The following is a 21,345-nucleotide window of genomic DNA, read 5'->3' as shown; positions in this document are numbered from 1 at the left end:
TTCTGGGTGCTTGCCTGGCTTTGCCGCTTTGGTCAAAATCCAATTTGCATGTCCCTGGGTTTTCCTTCACGGTGGTTTCAGCTGTGTGTTGTAACTTTGCTGTCTTTATTTCTCGGAGTTTTTTGTTTTGATGGTGCGTTTCTCATCTCTTCTGACTGCTTCCCTATGGAGGTTTTGAAAGGCAGACAGAGATGCTGGCTCATGTTGAAGCCCATGGTTCTCTCACAGTCTGCTAGGCACTCATTCGTGGGCATCCCAGAAGAGGCTCCATTGCACCCTGGTGCTGTCACGTTTATTTGTCTGTTGGTTTTTACTGAGACAGTCTCACTATGCAGCCCTTGCTTACCTGAAACTTGCTATGTTGACCAGGCTGGCCTCAAACTTACAGAGATTGATCTGTGGATGCCTCCAGAGTTCTTAGATTAAAGGTGTGCCCCACCCTGCCCAACTTCCTGTGCAATCTTTGAGCCTGCACCTCTCTGTCTCTCTGTCTCTGTCTCTCTCAATTTCTCCTGGTTTCTGTGCCCCGCCTACATTGGACATGCAGCTTTGGACTGCTGTTCACATCAGAGATGAAAGCCTGTGAAGAGTCTAGTAGTCACTCCCATGGTGCCACTTCCCCCCCCCCCCCCCCCCCCCCCCACACACACACAATCTCTCTGAGGCTCTTTCTGCTGGCTTGTCGGCATTGCCCTCTTTCAGGCTCTGGAAACCCTGCCTGGCTTCTCTCTCTCTCTCTCTCTCTCTCTCTCTCTCTCTCTCTCTCCTTGGATGCTAACTGGGAAAGGAGAAGGGTCTCAACTCTACTACTGCTGGCAGCATTTTAAGGTTGGGGAAACATAGATCATTGGTAACCATTTCCCCCAAGCTGCTTCCTTCCCCGGCCCCTCTCCTTCATGCTCCTCCTCACACTGCGGTCATTATTTCCCCAGCCTTCTGCCCAGCCCTTGCCTCTGACTACAATTTTTACAGGCTTGCACGAGGACTGTATTAGTGTTTCTTAAATAAACATTCTACTTCCAGGATGGAAACCCACCAGACTATTTATTTGATTCCTTGGAGTGGGCCCATGAATAGTTTCCCCACAAAATGTCTCTAAAATGTTTAGATTTCAAGCAAAAGTCAGTGATCGTCCTGAGTTGGACACCTAAGTGGAAAAGTTCTGCTAAGTGTACCCAGCCTGCTTAATGATGGGGAAGCAACAAGCTTTGTATTTTCTCTATAAACAGAATCATTTCCATTTGGCTACTCGGTAGGAATTTGTAGGCTCATTGTAACTTACTGGAAGGCATATGAAAGACAATAGCCAAGTTCTTGCTTTCAATAATGGAAGCCATCAATGAAAGAGCTGTCCCCTCTCCCCATGGCCTCCACAGCATTCCAGCACTGTCGACTTGTTTGACAGGACCTTCGCAGGAGTTAGAGCCATGAATATAGGCCCTCTTTCATGTTATAGACAAGCGCTACCATGTGATTAGTTCTTCTTTTATTAATGTCAACTTGCAAAGGTTCCATTCAATCATGCAGGTGCTGCACTGCACAACAGCATTGTCCAAAGGCTGCCACTCCCTTCAGGAATGTGTGGGTGTTGTTATTGTTGTTGTTGTTAGGGCAAGTGTCTATCAGAGAGCTGTGCAGTATCTTTTAGCCAAGATTTCAAATGATGGATGCTGGGGTCTACTGATTCTTTTTTGTGGTTTTGTTGTGGTATTGTGATTAACTTCTGTGTGGTGTGTGTGTGTGTGTGTGTGTGTGATCCCAAAGAGGTCCCAAGGGCCACAAAGAGGCCATCAGATCCCCCTTGGAGCTGGAGTTACAGACATTTGTGAGCTACCCGACATGGGTGCCTGGATCTGAATTCTGGTCCTGATAGAGCACTAAGCACCGTTAACCACTGAGGCATCTCTCCAGCCAGTGATTCTTTGACAGTAACAGTCCTGAACATCATCACAGTCTTAAATGGTATGCTTTCCATTTAGGAATACTAAAATTAACCAAAGGAAGGTGTCTATTTTCTGTACAGCTAAGACCAACAGATCTCCTGTTTTGCCTCAGGAGACACACTTAAACTCTAACTACAGTCCCATTATAGCAATGTGACCTGAGTTGCTTTCAAAAGCAACTTCTATTTTTATAAAAAATTACTTAAATATAGAATAGACTGAAGACATAATGTGTTTACTTGTGTACATATCTAGATATAAGCATATGGTTAGTTAGATTAAAAAATTCAAACACTTAAAAAATGTAGATTCGCATCAACTGTAGGAAATAATACAGAAAAAATTTCCACAAATCTCAAGCCCATTTTTTTCCTATGAAAGCAACTTTTTAAAAAAATGATTTCACTGTGTGTGTGTGTGTGTGTGTGTGTGTGTGTGTGCGGGCACCTGCAGAGGCCAGAAAAGAGCTGGATTCACTAGAAGTGGAGTTACAGGTGCTTGCGAGCTGCCCTTTCTGCAAGAGCAGTCAGTATTTCTTAATCACTGAACTATCCTGTCCTTTCCAGTCCCACCCATGAGAAAGCTTTGTAGAACTATTCGCATACCACAGGCAGGGCAGGGGAGATGAGCGCCCCCATCATACTGTGTGCGGGTGTGATTATGACTATTAAGAGCTTTAAACCACCTGAGAATCTCATTGTACTCACAGCAGAACAGTCTTCCTCAACTGAGGCGGATCCTGTACAACCTCCCCCACTGTCTTCCTGATAACTCCTGTTCTGCTGCTCTCCTCTCTGTTTCTATCATTCTGGTACCCAATGGAATCAGGCAACATAGAGGTTTCTCAGAGACTCATCCCAGTTGCTAGCTGTGTTTGTTTCTTTGTGTTGTTGATGGAATTTTTCCTAAGCTATGCATATTAAGGGGGATCACCCTCTGTGCTTTGAATTCTCTGGGATTTGACATCTGTATCATTTTTTTAATGTCAACTTGCAAAGGTTCCATTGAGTCATGAAGATTGTACACTGCACAACAGCATTGTCCAAAGACTGCTACTCCCTTCAGGAATTTGTTGTTGTTGTTGTTAGGACAAGTGTCTATCATAGAGCCGTGCAGTATCTTTTAGCCAAGATTTCAATGGTAGATGCTGGAGTCTACTGATATCCACTGTGATCCCACCACATAACCATACAGACTTGTTCCACTGACTGATTCCTTTGTTGGCCGCTCTACCCTCCCTTCTCAAACACTAGCAAAGATGATCATATTATTGTCTACAACTGTGCCTTTCCCAGAATGCCAGCTAGATGGACCTGCAGGTTTTCTGAGCAACTCTTGTGCTGGCAGTATGCATTTACACTTCTTCTGTGACTTGGGGTAGCTTCCTTAGTGTCATGGATGCAGAGGTAACAGGAAGAATGCATGATCATGGATGCACAGGACACAGGAAGAATGCATGATCATGGATGCAGAGGACACATGGAGAATGCATGATCATGGATGCAGAGGACATAGGAAGAATGCATGATCATGGATGCACAGGACATAGGAAGAATGCATGATCATGGATGCAGAGAACTCACTGAGAATGGAATCACTGTCCTTATTCTTTTCCAGGTGTGGAACATTACAAAACATCCGTATTACTGCTCTTGTGTGAAATAGAGAAAAATCACGAAGAAAATATCACAGTGAACGTCATCAGTCCTTGAACTCTAGATGTTAGACATTAGAAGACTGATAAATGGTGCTTGATCCAATGCCTTTACTGTATAAAGAAACAGAAAATGAAAGAATTCATGTAGGATTCTGGTTTCTATTGAAGCACTCTGTACATGCATCCTATTACTTACTGAGTGATGCCTTTTCTCATCCTGGCTGAACCTCACGCTGTACAATGGTTCCCATGAACATGATGTGGGCTCTGCTCCTTCTCTTCACCCTCATATTTCAATTTGATAATTTTCTCTTTTTCCATTTTCATATGTGCATGTGCGTACAAGCATATTTGCCATGTGTGGGTACGCATGCCGATGTGCACACATGCACATGGTTGTGTGCAAGGTTGAAGCTGAGAATCATCCTTCACTGCTCTTCTGCTAAAGAGATCTTTATTCACTGAGGAAGTTCTCTTCATCAAATTCGGAGCTTGCCAATATGGCTGGTCTCCCTAGGCAGCTTGCTCTGGAGGTCCTGTCTCTGCCTGCTGAGGCTGGGGTTACAGGCAGGCCAACACAACTACCCTGCATTTATGGGGGTTCTGGGGTTCTGAACTCCGGTCCTAACACTTGCATGACAAGCACTTTAACAATGGAATGACTTCCCCAGCCACATAGATAATTAAAAAATACTAAGACACTGTCACCAGGGAGGCTACTAAGCCAAGAGAGACATACTCTTTGCCATATACACACTGCCTCAGAAGACTTTATTATAATTATACACAGACAGCGTGGTATTGCAGACCCAAAGTCACATCTATGAAGTCTTCATTGTCACCTTCTCAAGTTTTTGACGGAAATCCTTTTAATGGACTCCTTAATTCTTACAGCCCCAGTGTATAAAAACTTAAAAGCCCCTCTTGCCACTCTAGCATGAAAGTGTGAATATCTGGATTTTATTTTATTTTCTATTTATTCATTTTACATCCCTCTTCACCCACCCTCAAAGTCGTTCCTCTTCTCCTCTGAGAGGATGGTGGCCCCTCTGGGTATCCCTCTACTCTGGCAACTCAAGTCTCTATGGGGCTAGGAGCTTCCTCTCCCAGTAAGTCCAGACAAGGCAGCCCAGATAAGAGGAACATATCCCACGTACAGGCAACAGCTTTTGGGATGGCCCCCCATTCCAGTTGTTCGTCACCCACATGAAGGCCAAGCTGCACATCTGCTGCTACATATGTGCGGGGAGGCCCCTTGCTAAGCTGCCAATTAATTGTTCTGAAATGCTGGGTAAGTCAAACATCTCTGAATTTTAGGTCCCAGGGCAACAATGACAAAAGCATCCTTTGGTGGGTCACCATTCAGTTCTAACTCAGTCAGATCTGAGGGTCAAAGGATAATCCATCTGAATCACATTATCTTGTAGCCTTCCTCTACCTCTTTCATTTCTTCTTTCTTTCTTCTTAAATATCTCAGTTTTTCTCTCTCCTCCCTGTTTATCAGATACAATCCTTTCACTCCTGTGATTTCTCAGCATCTGCAGACTATTGGGCATCGATGAGCCTAACTGAAAACAATCTTTAATGTCCCTGAGTCAGTGCAGGTTATTGCCATCACTCTTAGTTTTTCAACAGAAATTGACAGTAAGACTATTGCCAAAGACAGCACATGCTCTGGTCCCGGGGCTTCAAGAAGTCAAGCTGAAGTTCACCTGGAAACCTTTTCACGATAGTCAGCTTTCATAGTTTGGAGGGTGCCATGCAGGCTGCTGGGGGAGAAAAGTTATCAGTAGTCTTATCCAGCTGTGAACCCTGGTAGCTACAAAAATAAATGATCAAGATAAGCCCACGGGTGTAAGAGTGGCATTAATGTTATGGGTGTAACCAATGGCTTTCACATTGTATTTGAGGCCCACTGCAAACTTGGCCAAGAATCCAGGGCTGTGGAGCTCATAGCTCCTACATGTGAACCTATTACAATTATTTTGCTAAATGGATATGGTATCAAACTGCCTTCTAAATATATTGAAAACACATTTAAACAATATTTAAACTTGAGATATATAGGTCACCCTGGAAACTATAAAACAGTAAGTTGATCCGAACTAAAATGAACCTTAAACCTAGCATTCCTCAAAATGGTTCCAGGGGCATCAGGAACTTCTTTCAGAGGGCATCTTGATACCTTGTTAGAGTGCATCTGGTCTGCTGGGACAGTAAATACCCTGGGCAGACCATAAGTAATAAAAATACTTCTCACAGTCATAGAGGCTCAAAGTCCAAATCAAGGTTTTAGCCCAAGCCCTCTTCAGAACTATGAGCTACCAACTTTTCTTGGAGTCCTCAACATTACAGACTGGCCAAACGAATACCCATTTATAAGGACAATAACTCAATTGCGTATGTGTATGTGTGTATAAATATGTGTGTGTGTGTGTGTGTGTATGTGTATATATATATGTATATATATGTATGTAATTATATATAATTATATATTATATATATTATTCCCAGTAAAAAGCTTTAACATTTTAAAAGTAAACTTTATTATCTTAAGTTTGAAAAGCTATTTTCTTCTATAGAGTTGAACTCTATGGAACTCTCCCCACACTGCTAAACTAATTTTTATAATACCAATAATTGCTCTCTTTCTTGACTCCATCTCAGGAATTTTATAAAAATAAAAAGGTGATACATGAAACACCCCAGCCAATATTAATATAAGGATATATGGATCATAAATTATTTTATTATTTCTTTTCAAGTTTTTTTTTTACTAATTTTATAACTTGGCTATTGAACCTAAAACTTGCATGTAATCTTTTCTACTGAAAATTCCTATGTATTTCTAAATGACTTTAGAATATTTTATAATATATATGGGCAATGGAGAGATGAGCGAGTGATTAAAAGCACACACCACTCTTCCAGAGGGCCAAAGTTTAGTTCCCAGCATCCATGCCATGCCAGGCAGTTCTAAACCATTGTATTTGCAGTCCCAGGTGACTGAATGACCTCTTCTGGCTCCGACTGGTATCTGTACTTATGTACACACACAGACACACACACACACACACACAGTTAAACAGAAAATGAATCTTTAAAACATTGAAAACACTTTTTTCTTGGCTATTGGCAACTTCTGATACATAAAAACACCTGGATAGAAGGACATGAACGAATGATTACCAATCACCCCATCTAACTCAGGCAGGGTTTCAAACAAACAGCAACGCTGTGTGACCCCTGGCAGGGGAGCATCCGCTGTCCACAGATCTGAAGACTGCATTTCACTGTGTTGATTTGATCAAAGGGCTATGAATGTCAGTGCTAATGACAGCACAAAAGCTTTTGAGGGAAAACTTCCAATTTTATTTTTCTCTCAGATTATCTTATTGCTGCACAATAAGAAGGGGGTGATTAAAGGAATATGTGGCTTCCTGAGGCAGGGAGAAAGTACTGCCCCCAAATCTGCAGATGCCCCACTGCACTCTCATCCCAACTTCCAAACAGTTTTCCCCCAAGAAATGAGTTTCGAGCAATCTTAGATCCCATCACGCCTGCCCATTACGGAAAGATGCTGCTATCCGGTATTTGCTAATTATGATGGAGACCAGAAACGCTGCACATTTCAAAGGCAACAATGGAAACAAACATCTGAAAACCATTTCCTGCTGGTCTTTGTCAGCCTGCTACTCACGGCAGATCTTCCAGTTTGGAGGCTTCGTGTCTTGGATCCAGCAGGTCATAGCCACATTCGTTGTAGATTTCCAAGTAAGAAATGTGTGTCGTGTAGATCTTGCTGCTGTCCTGGTTGGGGAAGGAAGAGGCATTGTTTAATGACTAAAAACAACTGTTTGGCTGGAGCGAGATGCACCATTTGTCTCTGGGCTTTGCTCGCCACATCCCTCCTGTGCCGTTATATGGTTTACATTTTCAGTTCGTGACACTTTCGAGTTGCTGTGGCCATCGGCATGAAGGTTTTTTTCCTTGTAATAGCCAATACCCATGATTACAAGTAACTTCAGTCTGTTAGTTTCATTAGTTCCACATTATACATAAAATACAGTGAGCCAAGTTGGTTGTAGAACTGAACAATACATTATTTTTTAACTTTCCAGATTGCACCCTCCACAAAAGGCTACTAAGAAAAAAACAAACAAACTTACATTCTGTGAACAGTCTGTCCATGAGAGCAAAAAGTTCAGTAGCAAAGAAATGTTCATCCTTGATCATAATTCATTTCCTTTATTTTCCCACTACTCAGAATTTTATATTCTTTTTAAAATATTTAATAGTTTACTTTGTGTGTGTGCACGTGAGTGCAGGTACCCATAGTGGCCAGAAGAGGGCACCAGATCCCTGGAGCTGGAGCTGGCCGTTGTGAGCTGTGTGTGGGGTGGGGGGTGCTGGAAACCCAACACCATCCTCTGTGAGAGCAGTCCTGCTCCTAACAGGGTCTCACACTAATAACAATGTATGAAGTAACCGTGATCTTACAAACCACCATGAAAGGGGAGTGTCTATATTTCAAGCCCTACCCAAAATACCTGGACACCAAGGAACCACGGTGGCAGTTGCTACTGTTAGTGATGTTGATAACTGCTTTCAAATATCGTGTCTAGAAGCCTCCAAATGGACAATTAGGGTGATGGGTAATCTGTGTGGTCAACTTGAGATTTACAGTCACCTAGGAGACACACCTCTGGGCGAGTCTGTGAGGTGGTTTCCTGAGATGTAGAACTGGAGAAGGAAAATCCTCCCTGAATATGGACAGGACCTTCCCATGGGCTGGAGTCCTGAAATGAATAAAGAGGGGAAGGCAGGAAGGGGCTGAGCACTAGCATTTGGGATTCTGTTTCCTGTCTGTGGACACGATGTGACTGGCAGTCACATCATGCTCCCACCACCATGTCATGTCCTCCCCATACGGTGGAGTACGTATTGCCTCAAACACTGAGGCAAAATCAAACTTACGCAATTTTTGTTGGCTATTTTATCACAGCCATGATCAAAGCAGCTTAAAGATACAAGAGTGTAAAGAAAGAGGACACAGAAAAAGAACAGTGCACTTGAGCTATCATCTGTAATGAAGACACTCTCTTCTTTACAAGTAGGATAAGTCAGGAAAATGGCAGGCCCCCTGTCCCTGGGTAAGGACAGTGCTCTGGCTCCTCTAGTTTCCGTTTCTCCTGCAGTTTTACTGCCGTACACCCCACACTCAGATCTTACTGAGTGGTGTGGCCAGCAACCTTTCTTGGTCCTTTTCAGCATCTGGGTTGCCAGACTATAATGTAACACATGTGTCTTTTGCACACAGCCTTCTCTTTTGCCCCAAACAGTCTGAGCTTTGCAATGCCCCAATATAAGGAGAAAGGCTTTCTGAAGCAAATGGAACCTTTAAGTCCAGTGGAAACTCGTTGCCACTCACGAGCCTTTCACGACCCAGGATACACTGAGGTTTGGGGTTGTCTTGAAGCAATGCTTGGCCTTGGTCTTGCAGTGAGCTCTCCAGTCTGAGACGATCAGCAGGGGCCTCTGGGCCCAGTTTGTTTTTCTGGACACACTTCACGGGTACTTTAAGTTGCCAGGCTGGTTTTAGCACAATGCGCTGTGATCGTAATGAATATGCTGCAGCCCATGGAAGAAACTGGTCCATGTTGGTCTGGTGGGCTTTCTCCAACTCCAGGAAATTACTTGGAATGAAGTAACTAAGGGCTTAGAGTGACATCAATGTCAAAGGAATCTCCCCACAATTCTGACAGGTAGCCAGTTTTCTGGATGCTTGGTGGACTTCCAGAGGTGTTCTTTGGTAACCACAGAGAATATTTTAGAAAACACAAAGCATACTTCCTGTTAGGGGAGAATTTACTTTTTCTAGTTAAGTTACTCAGGAAAATTGGGTTCATTGGTTCTGAGAGCTTCAAAAGGTTTTCTGGGGGCTGGCGAGATGGCTCAGTGGGTAAGAGCACTGATGGTTCTTCCGAAGGTCCTGCGTTCAAATCCCAGCAACCGCATGGTGGCTCACAAGCACCTGTAATGAGATCTGACACCCTCTTCTGGTGTGTCTGAAGACAGCTACAGTGTATTTACGTATAATAAAAAATAAATCTTTAAAAAGAAAAGGCTTTCTGAAACTGGTCAAGTATCATTTGGACACATGTACATGGATGAATATTAATGGGTGTGGCAACAATTGTTGAATATTTGCACTGTGAATATTAGTGGTATGGTAATAATGATCATGAACTAAGCATACTTTGTGTGCCAAGAACTTCAAAGATTTGATTTTATTATTCTTAATTATGTGTTTTTCTGTGTGTGTGTGCGCGCGCATAAGAATGTGGTGACTGCAGAGGCTGAACAAGAGCATTGGGTTCCTGGAGCTGGAGTTATAGACAGTTGTGAGCAGCCTGGTATCAGTGCTTAGAACAAAATTCTAGTCTTACACAAGAGCAGGGCACACTCTTAGCTACTGAGTCATCTCTCCTGATTGAGTTCTTAAAATACTACATCTTTGCCCCCTCACAGCAGTTCCATGACACTGAGACAAGAAGTCACATGCCTTCGGTGATGCATGGTCTCAGAACCCTGACAGCCTACACAGCCCTGCCCATCCGTCTAAGATGACAACCTTCCACTTTGGTCCACAGCAACAAAAACTATTGGAAATTATAGCCCCTGCTTGTGACATGTATGTGCGTGGCAAGACAGGTGGTGTCAGGAATAAATGCAGAAGTGAGGAGAAAGACTCAGGATGAGGCACACCCTCCTCTCAGCCTCCCTCCTCCACAGTTCCTGGCACACACACTTGGCGCGCTCGGGCCACTGAGAGACGAGCTGAACTAATGGATAATTGCTGCTTTATGGATGGCAATTAGAATTATGCAGATCTCAGCAATTTCTTCTAGTCTTCTCGACTCAAAATGCAAATAGCATTCAGTGGGGAATTCTGGAGTGACTGTTACAACAGCGCAGTTAGACTTCTATATAGAATCCAAGGACTCGCTGGAGCTGGACCGGAGACAGGGGAGCTTCCAGAGCAGTTCAGTCTTTACTTTCAGAAAATGGCCAGCAGAAACCCACAGAAGTGAAGTGACTCATCACAGGAAATGGACTTAAACACAGCCAACAAAACAAAGCCAATCTGAGCTACAGAAGACATGGAGGCAAGGCAAGGAAGTGGTTGCGTACAGAGCTGCAGACCCAAAGAAAAATACATCAATAGCGGCTCAGTTTCCCCAACTGTGAATGGGACTAAAGATGCCGTGTTTTCTAGTTACAATATTTGTTGTATTAAAAAAAATATCTACATTAGTGGGCTGGAGAGGGATGGCTCGGTGGGTAAAGTGCTGGCTGTGTAAGCATGAAGGTCAGAAGTCGGATCCCCGGAACCAGTGTGAGAAGCTGAGTGTGGTGGGGTAGCGATGGGATCTGGTGTAAGGTGAAGAGCTCTCAGGCTGGGTTAGGAGGAAGAGAAGGGCATCCCCAGAGCCCACTGAGCAGCTGGTCAAATCAATGAGCTCAGCTTCAGTGAGAGACTTTGTCTCACAAACAAATCCGTGGAGAGAAATAGAGGATTTCCAACATCAACTTCTGGACCACCCAACACACAGGCACCCTCACACCAGACACAGACCCCTACTCTGTCGCCAAAGTTGTCATTTGGTCTTTAAGCCCTGTAGGCATCTCAAATGAAGCCTCAGCCTTGCCAACATCCTACCCCGATAACAGAAGCACCTTCGTAATTTCTACCAAAGTCCTAGCCTTTCTTTAAGTGTGAAGGCCAGCGGTATTCTACAGCCCCACATTCCCATGCAGGCACAGTGCAGAGTGCCTTACCGCCTCTCCCCACTTCTGCCTTTACCTTTTGCAACTGCTCAAAAATATACGACAGGGTCCTTGGGATGATGCCTCTGTCACTGTAGCGCTCTGCGCCGCCTGTGATGGTGAATGTCTTGCCACTGCCCGTCTGCCCATATGCGAAGATGGTGCCATTGTAACCTGCCAAGGTACTGCAAAAAAAAAATGGCAGAGCTTTAACGGATTAGTGAACACCTACATTGGTACTAGGTACTCAAAATCGAAGAGTAACCTTATAAACACTACTGAAATATGCTCAAAAGATATTTACAGAATATTTATGTGACAATTCAGCTAGAATTTTGTGTGCTTGCACATGCCTGTGCCTGTGTACCTATGGAGAGCAAAGGTCAACACGGTGCATCCTCCTAGATCCCTGTCCACCATTATTTTTGGAGACAGCGTCTCCCGCTGAACTTGGAGCTCACTAATGAACGGAATTGGCCAGACAATGAGCTCCAGGGACCCTCCTGTCTCCACATCCCTTGCTCGTGCTTCTGGGCTCAGCGTTTACACAGATGCTGGAGATCACACTCAGGTCCTCAGGTTCCAGTAACAAGCGCTTTACCTGCCGAGTCACTTCCCTGACCTGCGGACCAGTTTTTAAGCCAGGAATCTTAGGCTATCAATGACTTTCTCTAAAGAAGGACACGCCACTGAAATGGAGTCCAGCATCTTAAGGTTTTACTATACTAAAAGTATGATTTCAGGGAAATACTTCTGATATGGCAAGGGGGTCTGGTTTAGTTACCCTCTGTGCAACTCCCATGATGAATATTTGTACTGGTAGCCACCCATACATTACTAGTACAGTGGTTTTGGTTTTACAGCTCTATTCCTTGCGATTTACTTCTTTACGAAATTTGGACAACAGAAAGTCCTCGGGAACCCCCTCCCCCATCCTCCTTGAAATCACTTTCTTTTTTGATGGAAGATGCTGGCCCAGGTATGTTATTTCTGCCCAGCATGGAATCCTATGAGTTGACAGTGGTCTTAAGAAGTCTTCAAACCACCACCTATAGCATGGCCATTTAACAGTGTGTTCTGCATAATGTGGGCTTTGAAGAGAGTAGACCTTTTATCTATGCTACACAGAACAGTAAACTCTTGCAGTTTTGCTGTCTCTTTGCTGCACGTTGCTCCTTGATCTCCAAGATGTTTCCATCAAACCAGCTGCCATGATGTCAGCTAATGGGACCCATGTTCCTAGTGGGTTTTAAGTGGATGGCTCCTCTGAGATTGCTGTTCATCATTTGTATAGGGAATCCTGCTCTTCCCTGGCTGCTGATATTCTGCCAATAGTTCAGTCCAGAGCTTACTCTGCTTTTGACTATGATGAGTTCGCCTGTCCTCAGAGTGGTCCCAAGAGAAAACAGGTGTTGCCTAGAGTTTATTCTGAAGAAGTCAGTTAAGCCCTTAGCATCTTATACAGCTAGAAACCTCACAACTGTGTGTTTCCTCAAGGTGCTTCGCACTGTGCAGAGTGTGAGTGTGGCTTACAAAACAGACAGACTTAGTACAGGGAGTGGGGAAAGCCTCACAACTTTGAGGGTCAACATTCTGCTTTCAAGAAGGTGGCTCATGTTGCCACCTGTGTCTTTACGCTGGAACTGTCTGATGTTGACATTCTCAGCCTGTAAGAGAGTGTGAGTACCATGATGCATAGAGTTGGTTTGTTATTGAGTCTTTTCCACCAATGGACTCAGTCACCAAGGAGACAAAGATGCCTCATTGGAGTATCATTTGGATGTCGATTGTTTCTTGCCACAGATGTGCTGAGTAAATGGGGTCAACAATTTTAAGCAGCAGACTTCAAACGTTGCACCGACTGTTGACAGAAAGAAGTGCTGAAATTTATGAGGCTTTATCAGTTGCAAAAAGCAAAGGATCTGAGCACAAATTAGCATTTCCATTTTAACCCAGACACAACCTACGCAGAGCAATGACTGAGGGTGAGCCATGGGTCCTCACTGAACAGTCATCTGATCTTTGTGTACCAAAAATCTCATCTCACACAGTCACCTGTCTGTCTGCTCTAATATGTGTTTCCTTACCATGGTCTGCTGTGGTCCACCTACTCCCATCAGCTACAGAGGCCTGCACATCGCACTGCACCAGTGAAAGCCTAACAAAGGAACAATGGCAAATGTTGTCCATTTCCTTTATCTAGAAGCTCCTCTTCCTAAATCAACCTCTTTTCTGTGCACATCCCAGGCATTCTGACATGCGATTCTAGTCTCATCTGTCCCCAGAAAAGATACAAGTTGAAAATAAAGAGAGTGACGGTGATGTTACCGTCCTTTAACCTCCATCTGTCCATCTGTCCATTTGTCCACAAGAGCAAAGACTTCATACCCAAAGTGCCAAGGTCCACTTTGTCATTACTCTGAGAGCTATCTCAACCTGACCAACAGCTCAAGTAGTGCTTTAAAAAAAAATCTCAAAACAGCAGGCTTCAATGGCATTCCAACTTCAGAAGTCCTAGCCCTTTCCCCCAGCTCCAAGGAAGACTTTAAAACCAATATGCCTGGAGGTGTGGGAGCCATAAACCTCACTTCCCAGCCACTGCTGAAGAAGCAGGGTGGATCTGGAACCCCTCACAAGCCTCCCCAGTCTGATCTTTCCTCAGCTGCCAGCAAAGCTCTGCTGAGACAGCAGAGTGCGTGTCTTCTGACTCAAAGCCCTCATGGCGAGCGTTCTGGCTGCAGGCAAATATTTGACATCTAAGTCATCCAACATGGTAATAGCAGTGAGATGAGCTTAAATGTGGTCACGTGTTCATAAAGGCTGTTGATGATGACAACAAGATACTTTGGAAAAACCCTTGACACCTCCAGGGTACTAGAAGGCCATTCTTAGGAAAGGACTTGAGAAGGACCTGTTATCTCCCGTAGGATTGGCCTTGAGTCTCTGTACAAGAAGTAAATGGCAGTTAAGGGAGAGATGTAAAATCCCAAATATTGAAGGTGTGTCTCTACACATAGATGCTCCTGTGGCAACCAGGAGAGATTTGTTTAAGCCATTTAAGGAAAACTTCACACAACAGAGAGCTGACTTCTCTAATTGGGCAGGGGCTACATGCATTAGTCACTTTTCTGTTTCTATGATTAAGGAAAAAAAACCACACTGACCAAGATAACTACACAGAAGGAAGAGGTTTTTTTTTGGGGGGGGGGGGAATAACAGTTTCAGAAGGAAGAGCCCATCAAGGCCAAGAGTCATGGCAGCAGACATCATGGCCAGAGCTGAGGGGCTCACATCCTCGACTGAATGCATGAAGCAGAGAACCTCAGGGAAGTAGGGTGATGCTTGCAACCCTGAAGTCCTACCCTCAGTGACTTGTTCCCTTCAACAGGGCCACCCCTAAACCTTCCCACAGAGCAGCACCATCTATATACAGACCAAGTGTTCAAACACTGGAACCCATGGGGGCGTATGATATTTAAATCACCACACTGAACGGAGCTGAAAGACAATTTAAGGGAGCTCTGTGAGGGGTACTGTTGGTAAGAACACCTTCCATTGTAGATATGGGGACCTGAGTTTCAATTCCCAGCACTCACATAAAAAGCCAGTGTGGCTATGTGTGCACCTGCAACCCCAGCAAGTGGAAGGAGGCTAGAGTGTGTCAGAAGCTTGCTGGCCACCAGCCTAGCTCAGGGTTCAGCCAGAGAGTCTTTCCCTTGAGGGAGTAAGGCAGGGCATGATAGAAGGGACCACTAGACACCCTCCTCAGGCATAGGCTTCATGACTAAAGAAGAGGAAAAATATTGAAGATTTGAATTGTCCCCTTCCCCCCTCTGCCTCTGCCAGAATGGACATAGCTTTCATAAAACTTCTATTGAAATTAAGGGACATGTAATAGTCAAGACAATAAGGACAAATGTGAAAACTCCCACTTTCCACTCTCAGTTAACTGGAAGGCTAAAGTAACAAGGGCGGCAGAATACTGGAATACAGAGAACGATATGAAGTGGAACCAAATGCAGAGTCCAGAATCAGACCCTGCATATAGGTGTGTATGGTTGGCTAGCTGTGCATCAGTGATGTCCCTCAAGTTATAGTTGGTGCCTTTCCAACATCAGTGATGAGATTATTTAATGGAGGAGAGGATAAAGAACAATCAGGAAAAGGAACAAAATGGAACAAAAATACTAAACTTGCATATATGCACACGAACAGTGAGTGTGCATGAGTGGAGGCCGTGGGTGTGAGCACACAGAGCAGATGCACACAGAAATCTGAAGGGAACATCACATCCAATGGAGCTGCCAGATGGGGAACTGAACTTGGGTCTTCTCCAAGAGCAGTATAGTCTTAGCTGCTGAGACACCTCCCCAGTACCCCATTTTTCCAGATTGTCTACCTTGTAAGGAAATTGATGTCAAACCTACAAGCCACAGCACACTAGAAATTACATCACAGTTTCGAAAGTTGGAAAGTAGGGAACAGGATTACCCTACCCCCTTAAAGGGTAGTGGTGCTCCCTGATAAATCCGAGAAACTGAGTTCAATCCCTGGGATCCACATGAGAGAGATCTGACTTCTATGACCTACACACACACACATGCATAGTCACAAACACACATACTCAAAAACACACACATTCACACCCACAAGCGTACACACAAACACAGTCACACACACACAGAGTCACAAACACATACTCAGAAGCACGCACACACTCACACACAAACACAGTCACACACATACATACACACAAATAAAAAAAGGAAAGTAGGCACTGAATTTAAATATGAATTTAAATAGGTTTACATTCCTAATTCTGATGAATAAGCAAATAAGTCATCTCCATTCGCACATCCATATATTTAAAAGAATGCATTCAACTCTAAAGCCCAAGTTAGATGGAAGAAACCAGCCATAAAATGTCATATATTGTAAGACCTTGTCTATGCAAAATGTTTAGACAAGCAGATTCCAATCAGTAGGGAAAGTGGATGAGGGGCTGACACCAGCCGAATGGAAACAGAAAATAGGGAGCAAATGTTGCATACAGTCAAGGATTTCTTTGGGACTAACAAAAATGTCCTAAAGTTAATCAACGGTCATGGACGGCTGCATAGTTATTCTAAAAACTACTAAATTGTATTCATCAGCAAATTCTACTACATGCATTTATTTTGTGTGTCTGCACTTTTGTGTGCACTAGGGTATATGGGTGAAGGTCCAGAGTGGGTTCTCTCTACTATGTGGGTTCTGAGGATCAAACTTAGGCCCGTGGGCTCAGAAGCAAAAGCCTTTACCCAGTGAGCATACCTTACCAGATCCCTACATGATGTTTTAATAGGCATGTGAGTTAAATCACAAGGAAGCTGCTGATTCAATATAAAGAAGAAGAAGAATCTATAGGAGGTCTTAGTAACAAGGCATTTTCGCTGTCTTCCCTAGGTGTTTGTCCTAGATGGAGCACTGAGAAACAAGAGAGGCAGATTCTAGTAACTAAGCTAGCAGGATGGACATTTGTGATGATAGCTACCTCTCAACGGCCTAAAATCAACACTGCCGACCCTGCTGATCCTCGCAGCCAGGGACGTGGAAATCAATCCACCATTTCTAGAATGGCATGTGATGATCAGGTGAAATGTCTGTTGGAGAAAGCATCTTCCTTCCTTTGCAGAGCGCATCCTCCCCCTAGGAGCCTGAGTTCTTAAGACAAGATCTTTTGTCAGCACTTAACTTTTAAGATTTTCATGAATAACTTCAAAATAAAGCCTGTACCCTCTGGGAGACTCTAGACTGAAGTATGAATGGAAGATATCCTATGTTTCCATGCTAAAAAAATATAATTTGTTTCTCTTTAGCTTCTTCATTTGTATTATTTTTTGATTGGTTTAATGAAAATTCATATAAAAGTCATGTAGGTGTGAAGAAAATGAAACTTGGTGTGGTTTATGCTTGATAAAAAGTCTTAGTTTCCTCCTACACAATGACTACATAAAAGTAACCAAAAAAAAAATGACTCTTGTGCTGGACATGGAGACACAAGCTTTGAATTCCAGCACTGGGGAGGCGGCTGCAGTCCAATTTGTATGATTTACAACCAGTTTTGTCTACATACTCAAACTGTCTTTTAAAAAAATTGTAGTGATAATTTAACTCATTAAATAAAAGAGAATAATAATAATAGAATTAAATAATTCTAATCTTCACACTTTAATCATAGGAAAACAAAGAAGAGAGAGAAGAGAAAGAGAGGAGGAGGAGAAGGAGGAGGAGGGAGGTAGGGAGGGAGAAGAGGGAAAGAAGGAGGAGAGGGAGGAAAGGGAAGAAGGAAGGAGGGAAGGGAGGGAGGGAGGGAGGGAGGGAGGGAGGGAGGGGAGTTACAGAAATGGCTCAGTGGGTAAGAGCACAGGCTGTTCTTGGGGATGACCCACGTTCAGTTCCCAGAACCTCATAGGGGCTCACAAAACTAACTCCAGGTCTAGGAACCCTGAGGCTTCTTCCGACCTCTAAGGGCTCTTAAACATACATGATACAGCAAATGCAAGCACTCAGGTATGCACATGTACTCATAACACATATAATTTAAGAAAAAGAAACAGTAGCTGATATCATTAGAAGCCTGCTGGTTACTTTCCAGCCAACAGAACCACCCCCTCTAAAATTATTTCGGAGAAATACTCAAAACTATTTATTGAGCTGTTTGATTCAAGTTCATGCTGACCTCATACACTCAGGACCAGCTTCTACTTTGAGGGAAGGGGTGGCTGAAGTGGTACCCTAAAGAACGGTTAGCTATCTGTTGTTTCTTGAGATAATAACACATGTAGCCCAGGCTACGTAGCCAAGGTTGATCTTGAACTCCTGACCCTCCTGCTTTCATTACCCAAGTGCTGGGATTAGAAGTGTGCTCCATTACATCCAGCTTTGAAGGTTCTAACAACAGAGCTTGGCAGGTACAGCTAGCTGTGCAACACTTGTGGGTCTCCAGTCTTTGCTCATCTTCATCTCCCTGAGAGAGGCACGGCCAAACTACTCCTCCTGGTGTCCCTCTAGGTCCCTCCTGTTGACTCCAGCAGAGGCTGAGGCCTAGCTGTCTTTGCTAAGTTGTGTCACCACTGTTATTAACCCCACTCTACCAAACTGGATTGCTGGTGTATCCGTGAAGTGTTTGCCAGTGAATTGAGCTGCAGCTGCTAAACTGTGAACTGAACTGAGGATTTCCAGATAGCACAGATGGGAGTTGCTCTAAAGAACCTTTCTAAACAGGTCTAGCCCCCATCCCCTGGTGCTGTCCCCGAATCCTTTCTTTTCTATCACCTCTGGTGACAGGTTAAAACATTGAAGAACCATCATTAAAAATAATGTTTGGAAATAATTCAAGTTATTCTCCCCAACCCCAACTCCACCATCTGTAAGCACTACTGCTCCAAGAGGTCTGAGCATGCAAATCAGGCAAACCAGAATCACTCTCAAGTGGATTTCCAGGAAGAGAAGGGAAGAAGGAAGGAAATGAGCAGGAGAAGGAAGAGACACTTCTTGTAATGGAGTCAGTGGGTCACAGTTGTCATATGCCATATGCCCTGCCATTTGAATAAGGAAGCAATGGTCAGAGGTGTGGATAGGAAATAGCAGCTCTGTCAGGGTCCAATTCCAGCAACAAAGGCGTACCCTTTCACAGGGTTTTCTTCAGTGGTTTGTACTAACCCAGGTATAGGAGCCAAGAAACCCTCTATTACTGAGCTGGGTTTATTATTGCACAGCCCAGAGTGGCATGCAGAACAGTTCCTTCAGTGACTCTGTTGGGACCATAACATGAAAGTCCTTATGCTCACAGATCTCCAGAGAAACCAGAGACTACTGTTCCAATGGAAAAAAATTATAACCTGTTCTTCCATGCAGAAAGCTGGGAATTGGAGATGATTAATAGCCTGGTGACCTTCATTATCTGTTGGGCCAGACCATATAACCAGGTCCAGAGGTGGCTTCTACAACCAGGCCCAGAAGCTAATAATCCATATGGCCTCTACAATATCTGTATGTCTGAGACCAGGCCAGATCCTTCACTAGCCCTGAAGCTGACACAGGTGGCCTGTCGCTGGAACCCATCCTCTTGGAAGAAATGGCATGTACCCTGAGATGAGCTTCAATGTAGTTACACTTTCTTGTGCACTAAGGACTGTGTGACACTGGGAAACTTTCCCAGTTTGTCCTGTGTGTGCTGGGAATAAACTGCCTGGCTTCAGACTCCCCAGAGTCTTGGTCCAGGTTGATGATGTCAATCTGAACCTCACCACAGTTTGCTTCCCTGCCCTCCATGACCACCTGTAGGGTCTCCTTCACAACCCCAAGTGACATGGTGGCCCCAAGCTGGTCTTTTGCAATCCCTTTGTGTAGGACTCATGCTCTCTCGTTTGCCATGGTCTCTACCACTCACTAACGTCCTAGGACTCAGGTGTTTCCCAAGTATGTTACCTGACGAGACGTGATGGTGGGCCATGTCCATACACCATGACAGAGACAGTCACGGTCAGCACGGTACCGGTTATTCACACAGATCACTGAGGGTCCTACTGGACATTTGGTTTTCCCAGGGTCAAAGAAGCATGCCCTGGCAAGATCACTCTTGCCTTACCCAGAGCTTCACTTCAGTAAAGTGAAGTTAGAGCTAACTTGAACTGGCCCAGGTAATGATCTACTTTTTGGAAAGGGACAGCTGAGAAAAGACTATGCAGATTAGAAATGATTCATCGAGGGCTGTATGATGGCTCTGCCATTACCAGCACTGACTGCTCTTCTAGAGGTTCCTAGTTCAATTCCTAGAACACACACAGCAGCTCACAACTGTCTATAATTCCAGGTCTAGAGGATCCTATGCCTTTTTTTTCTTTTGCATCTCCAGGTACTGCATGAATATGGTAGATAAGACAAATACAGGTAAAATACTTATACATGTAATATTTTAAAGGGAATGAACATGTTAAAATATATTTTGTGAGAAAATAAAAAGCATATCTTTATGCTTCTGTGATCGCTACTCAAAACCTTTCATAATTTCCTGTGTACATATATATTATTGGCTAAGTTTAGGCAGTGTAGCCTTTAGCTTGGACAGTACAGTTTTTGTTTAACTCGGTCTGAGTACTCCCAAAGCAAGGACCTGCGCTCTCTGGCTGAAACACAGCTCCACCGATGCCCAGACTCCCATCGTTTGTGTATTTAATGTTAGCTGCCTGCCTCCAGTCATATGCTGAGTTTTTAATGCCTGAGTGACTCAGATAAATGCCACAAGAGTAGCAGTCTTTTTCAAAAATAGTTCAAAATAAACAAAGCCAAATTCCAGCATCTTCCAGGTTTTGAAATGTCACAAGTGACACCCTTATCCTGTCATCTGATCAGGAATGGGGAGGGAAACTTTCTTCCCATTGCTCATGGTTTATAAACTTTAAGCAAGACTGTTGGGTGTGCTGTTTCTCCTCAGCACAGGCAGGATCTCCACTCTTAGCTCCATCATGAAAACAGGGAGAGCAGTCTCTATCTGGAATGGCCTGTCAATTCTCTGCCTGATGTGCGGGGCCCGAGAGAAGGAAGGTGAAGAGAGTCTTTAGAGCTCAGATTTTCCCAGGCTTTGTTGACAGTCTTGTCACAAGTACTTCAAACTGGACTTAGTAATGAATCAAACATTATCCCAGGACACAATCCAAACAGTCTCTGCTAAAGAGTCCTGGAGATCTCAAGCCGTAAGTTGGTGGATCAGATACAGGGCACAGCGGTCTTTAGACGTGAGCGGTTTGTTTTCCCCAAGTCCCTGCAGAAAGTGCATTGCTCCAGTATTAACAAGCATCTGAACCCTAGAAACCTGATGAAGACGTGCTTGGCTTCACGGGGAGGAAGTGACCCCTTGAACAGGATCTAGCC

At 44.1% G+C, this 21,345-nt stretch overlaps 1 protein-coding gene across 1 annotated transcript in view; it reads right to left on the bottom strand.

The window, feature by feature from the left end:
- The window catches only part of Kif6 (kinesin family member 6), a 291,689-nt gene that overhangs the window by 224,055 nt on the left and 46,289 nt on the right, over positions 1-21,345 (bottom strand). The window contains exons 4-5 of the mRNA XM_021149143.2: positions 11,468-11,615; positions 7,301-7,410 (exon numbers count right to left, since the gene is read on the bottom strand). Of these exons, the coding sequence (XP_021004802.1) occupies positions 7,301-7,410; positions 11,468-11,615 (258 nt within the window). The remainder of the gene's footprint in view (positions 1-7,300; positions 7,411-11,467; positions 11,616-21,345) is intronic.

This window comes from Mus caroli, chromosome 17 (genome assembly GCF_900094665.2).
Source record: "Mus caroli chromosome 17, CAROLI_EIJ_v1.1, whole genome shotgun sequence".
NCBI classification, from domain to species: Eukaryota; Metazoa; Chordata; class Mammalia; order Rodentia; family Muridae; genus Mus; species Mus caroli.
The sequence above is the reverse complement of the archived record's forward strand: the minus strand, read 5'-3'. Positions and strand labels throughout refer to the sequence as shown.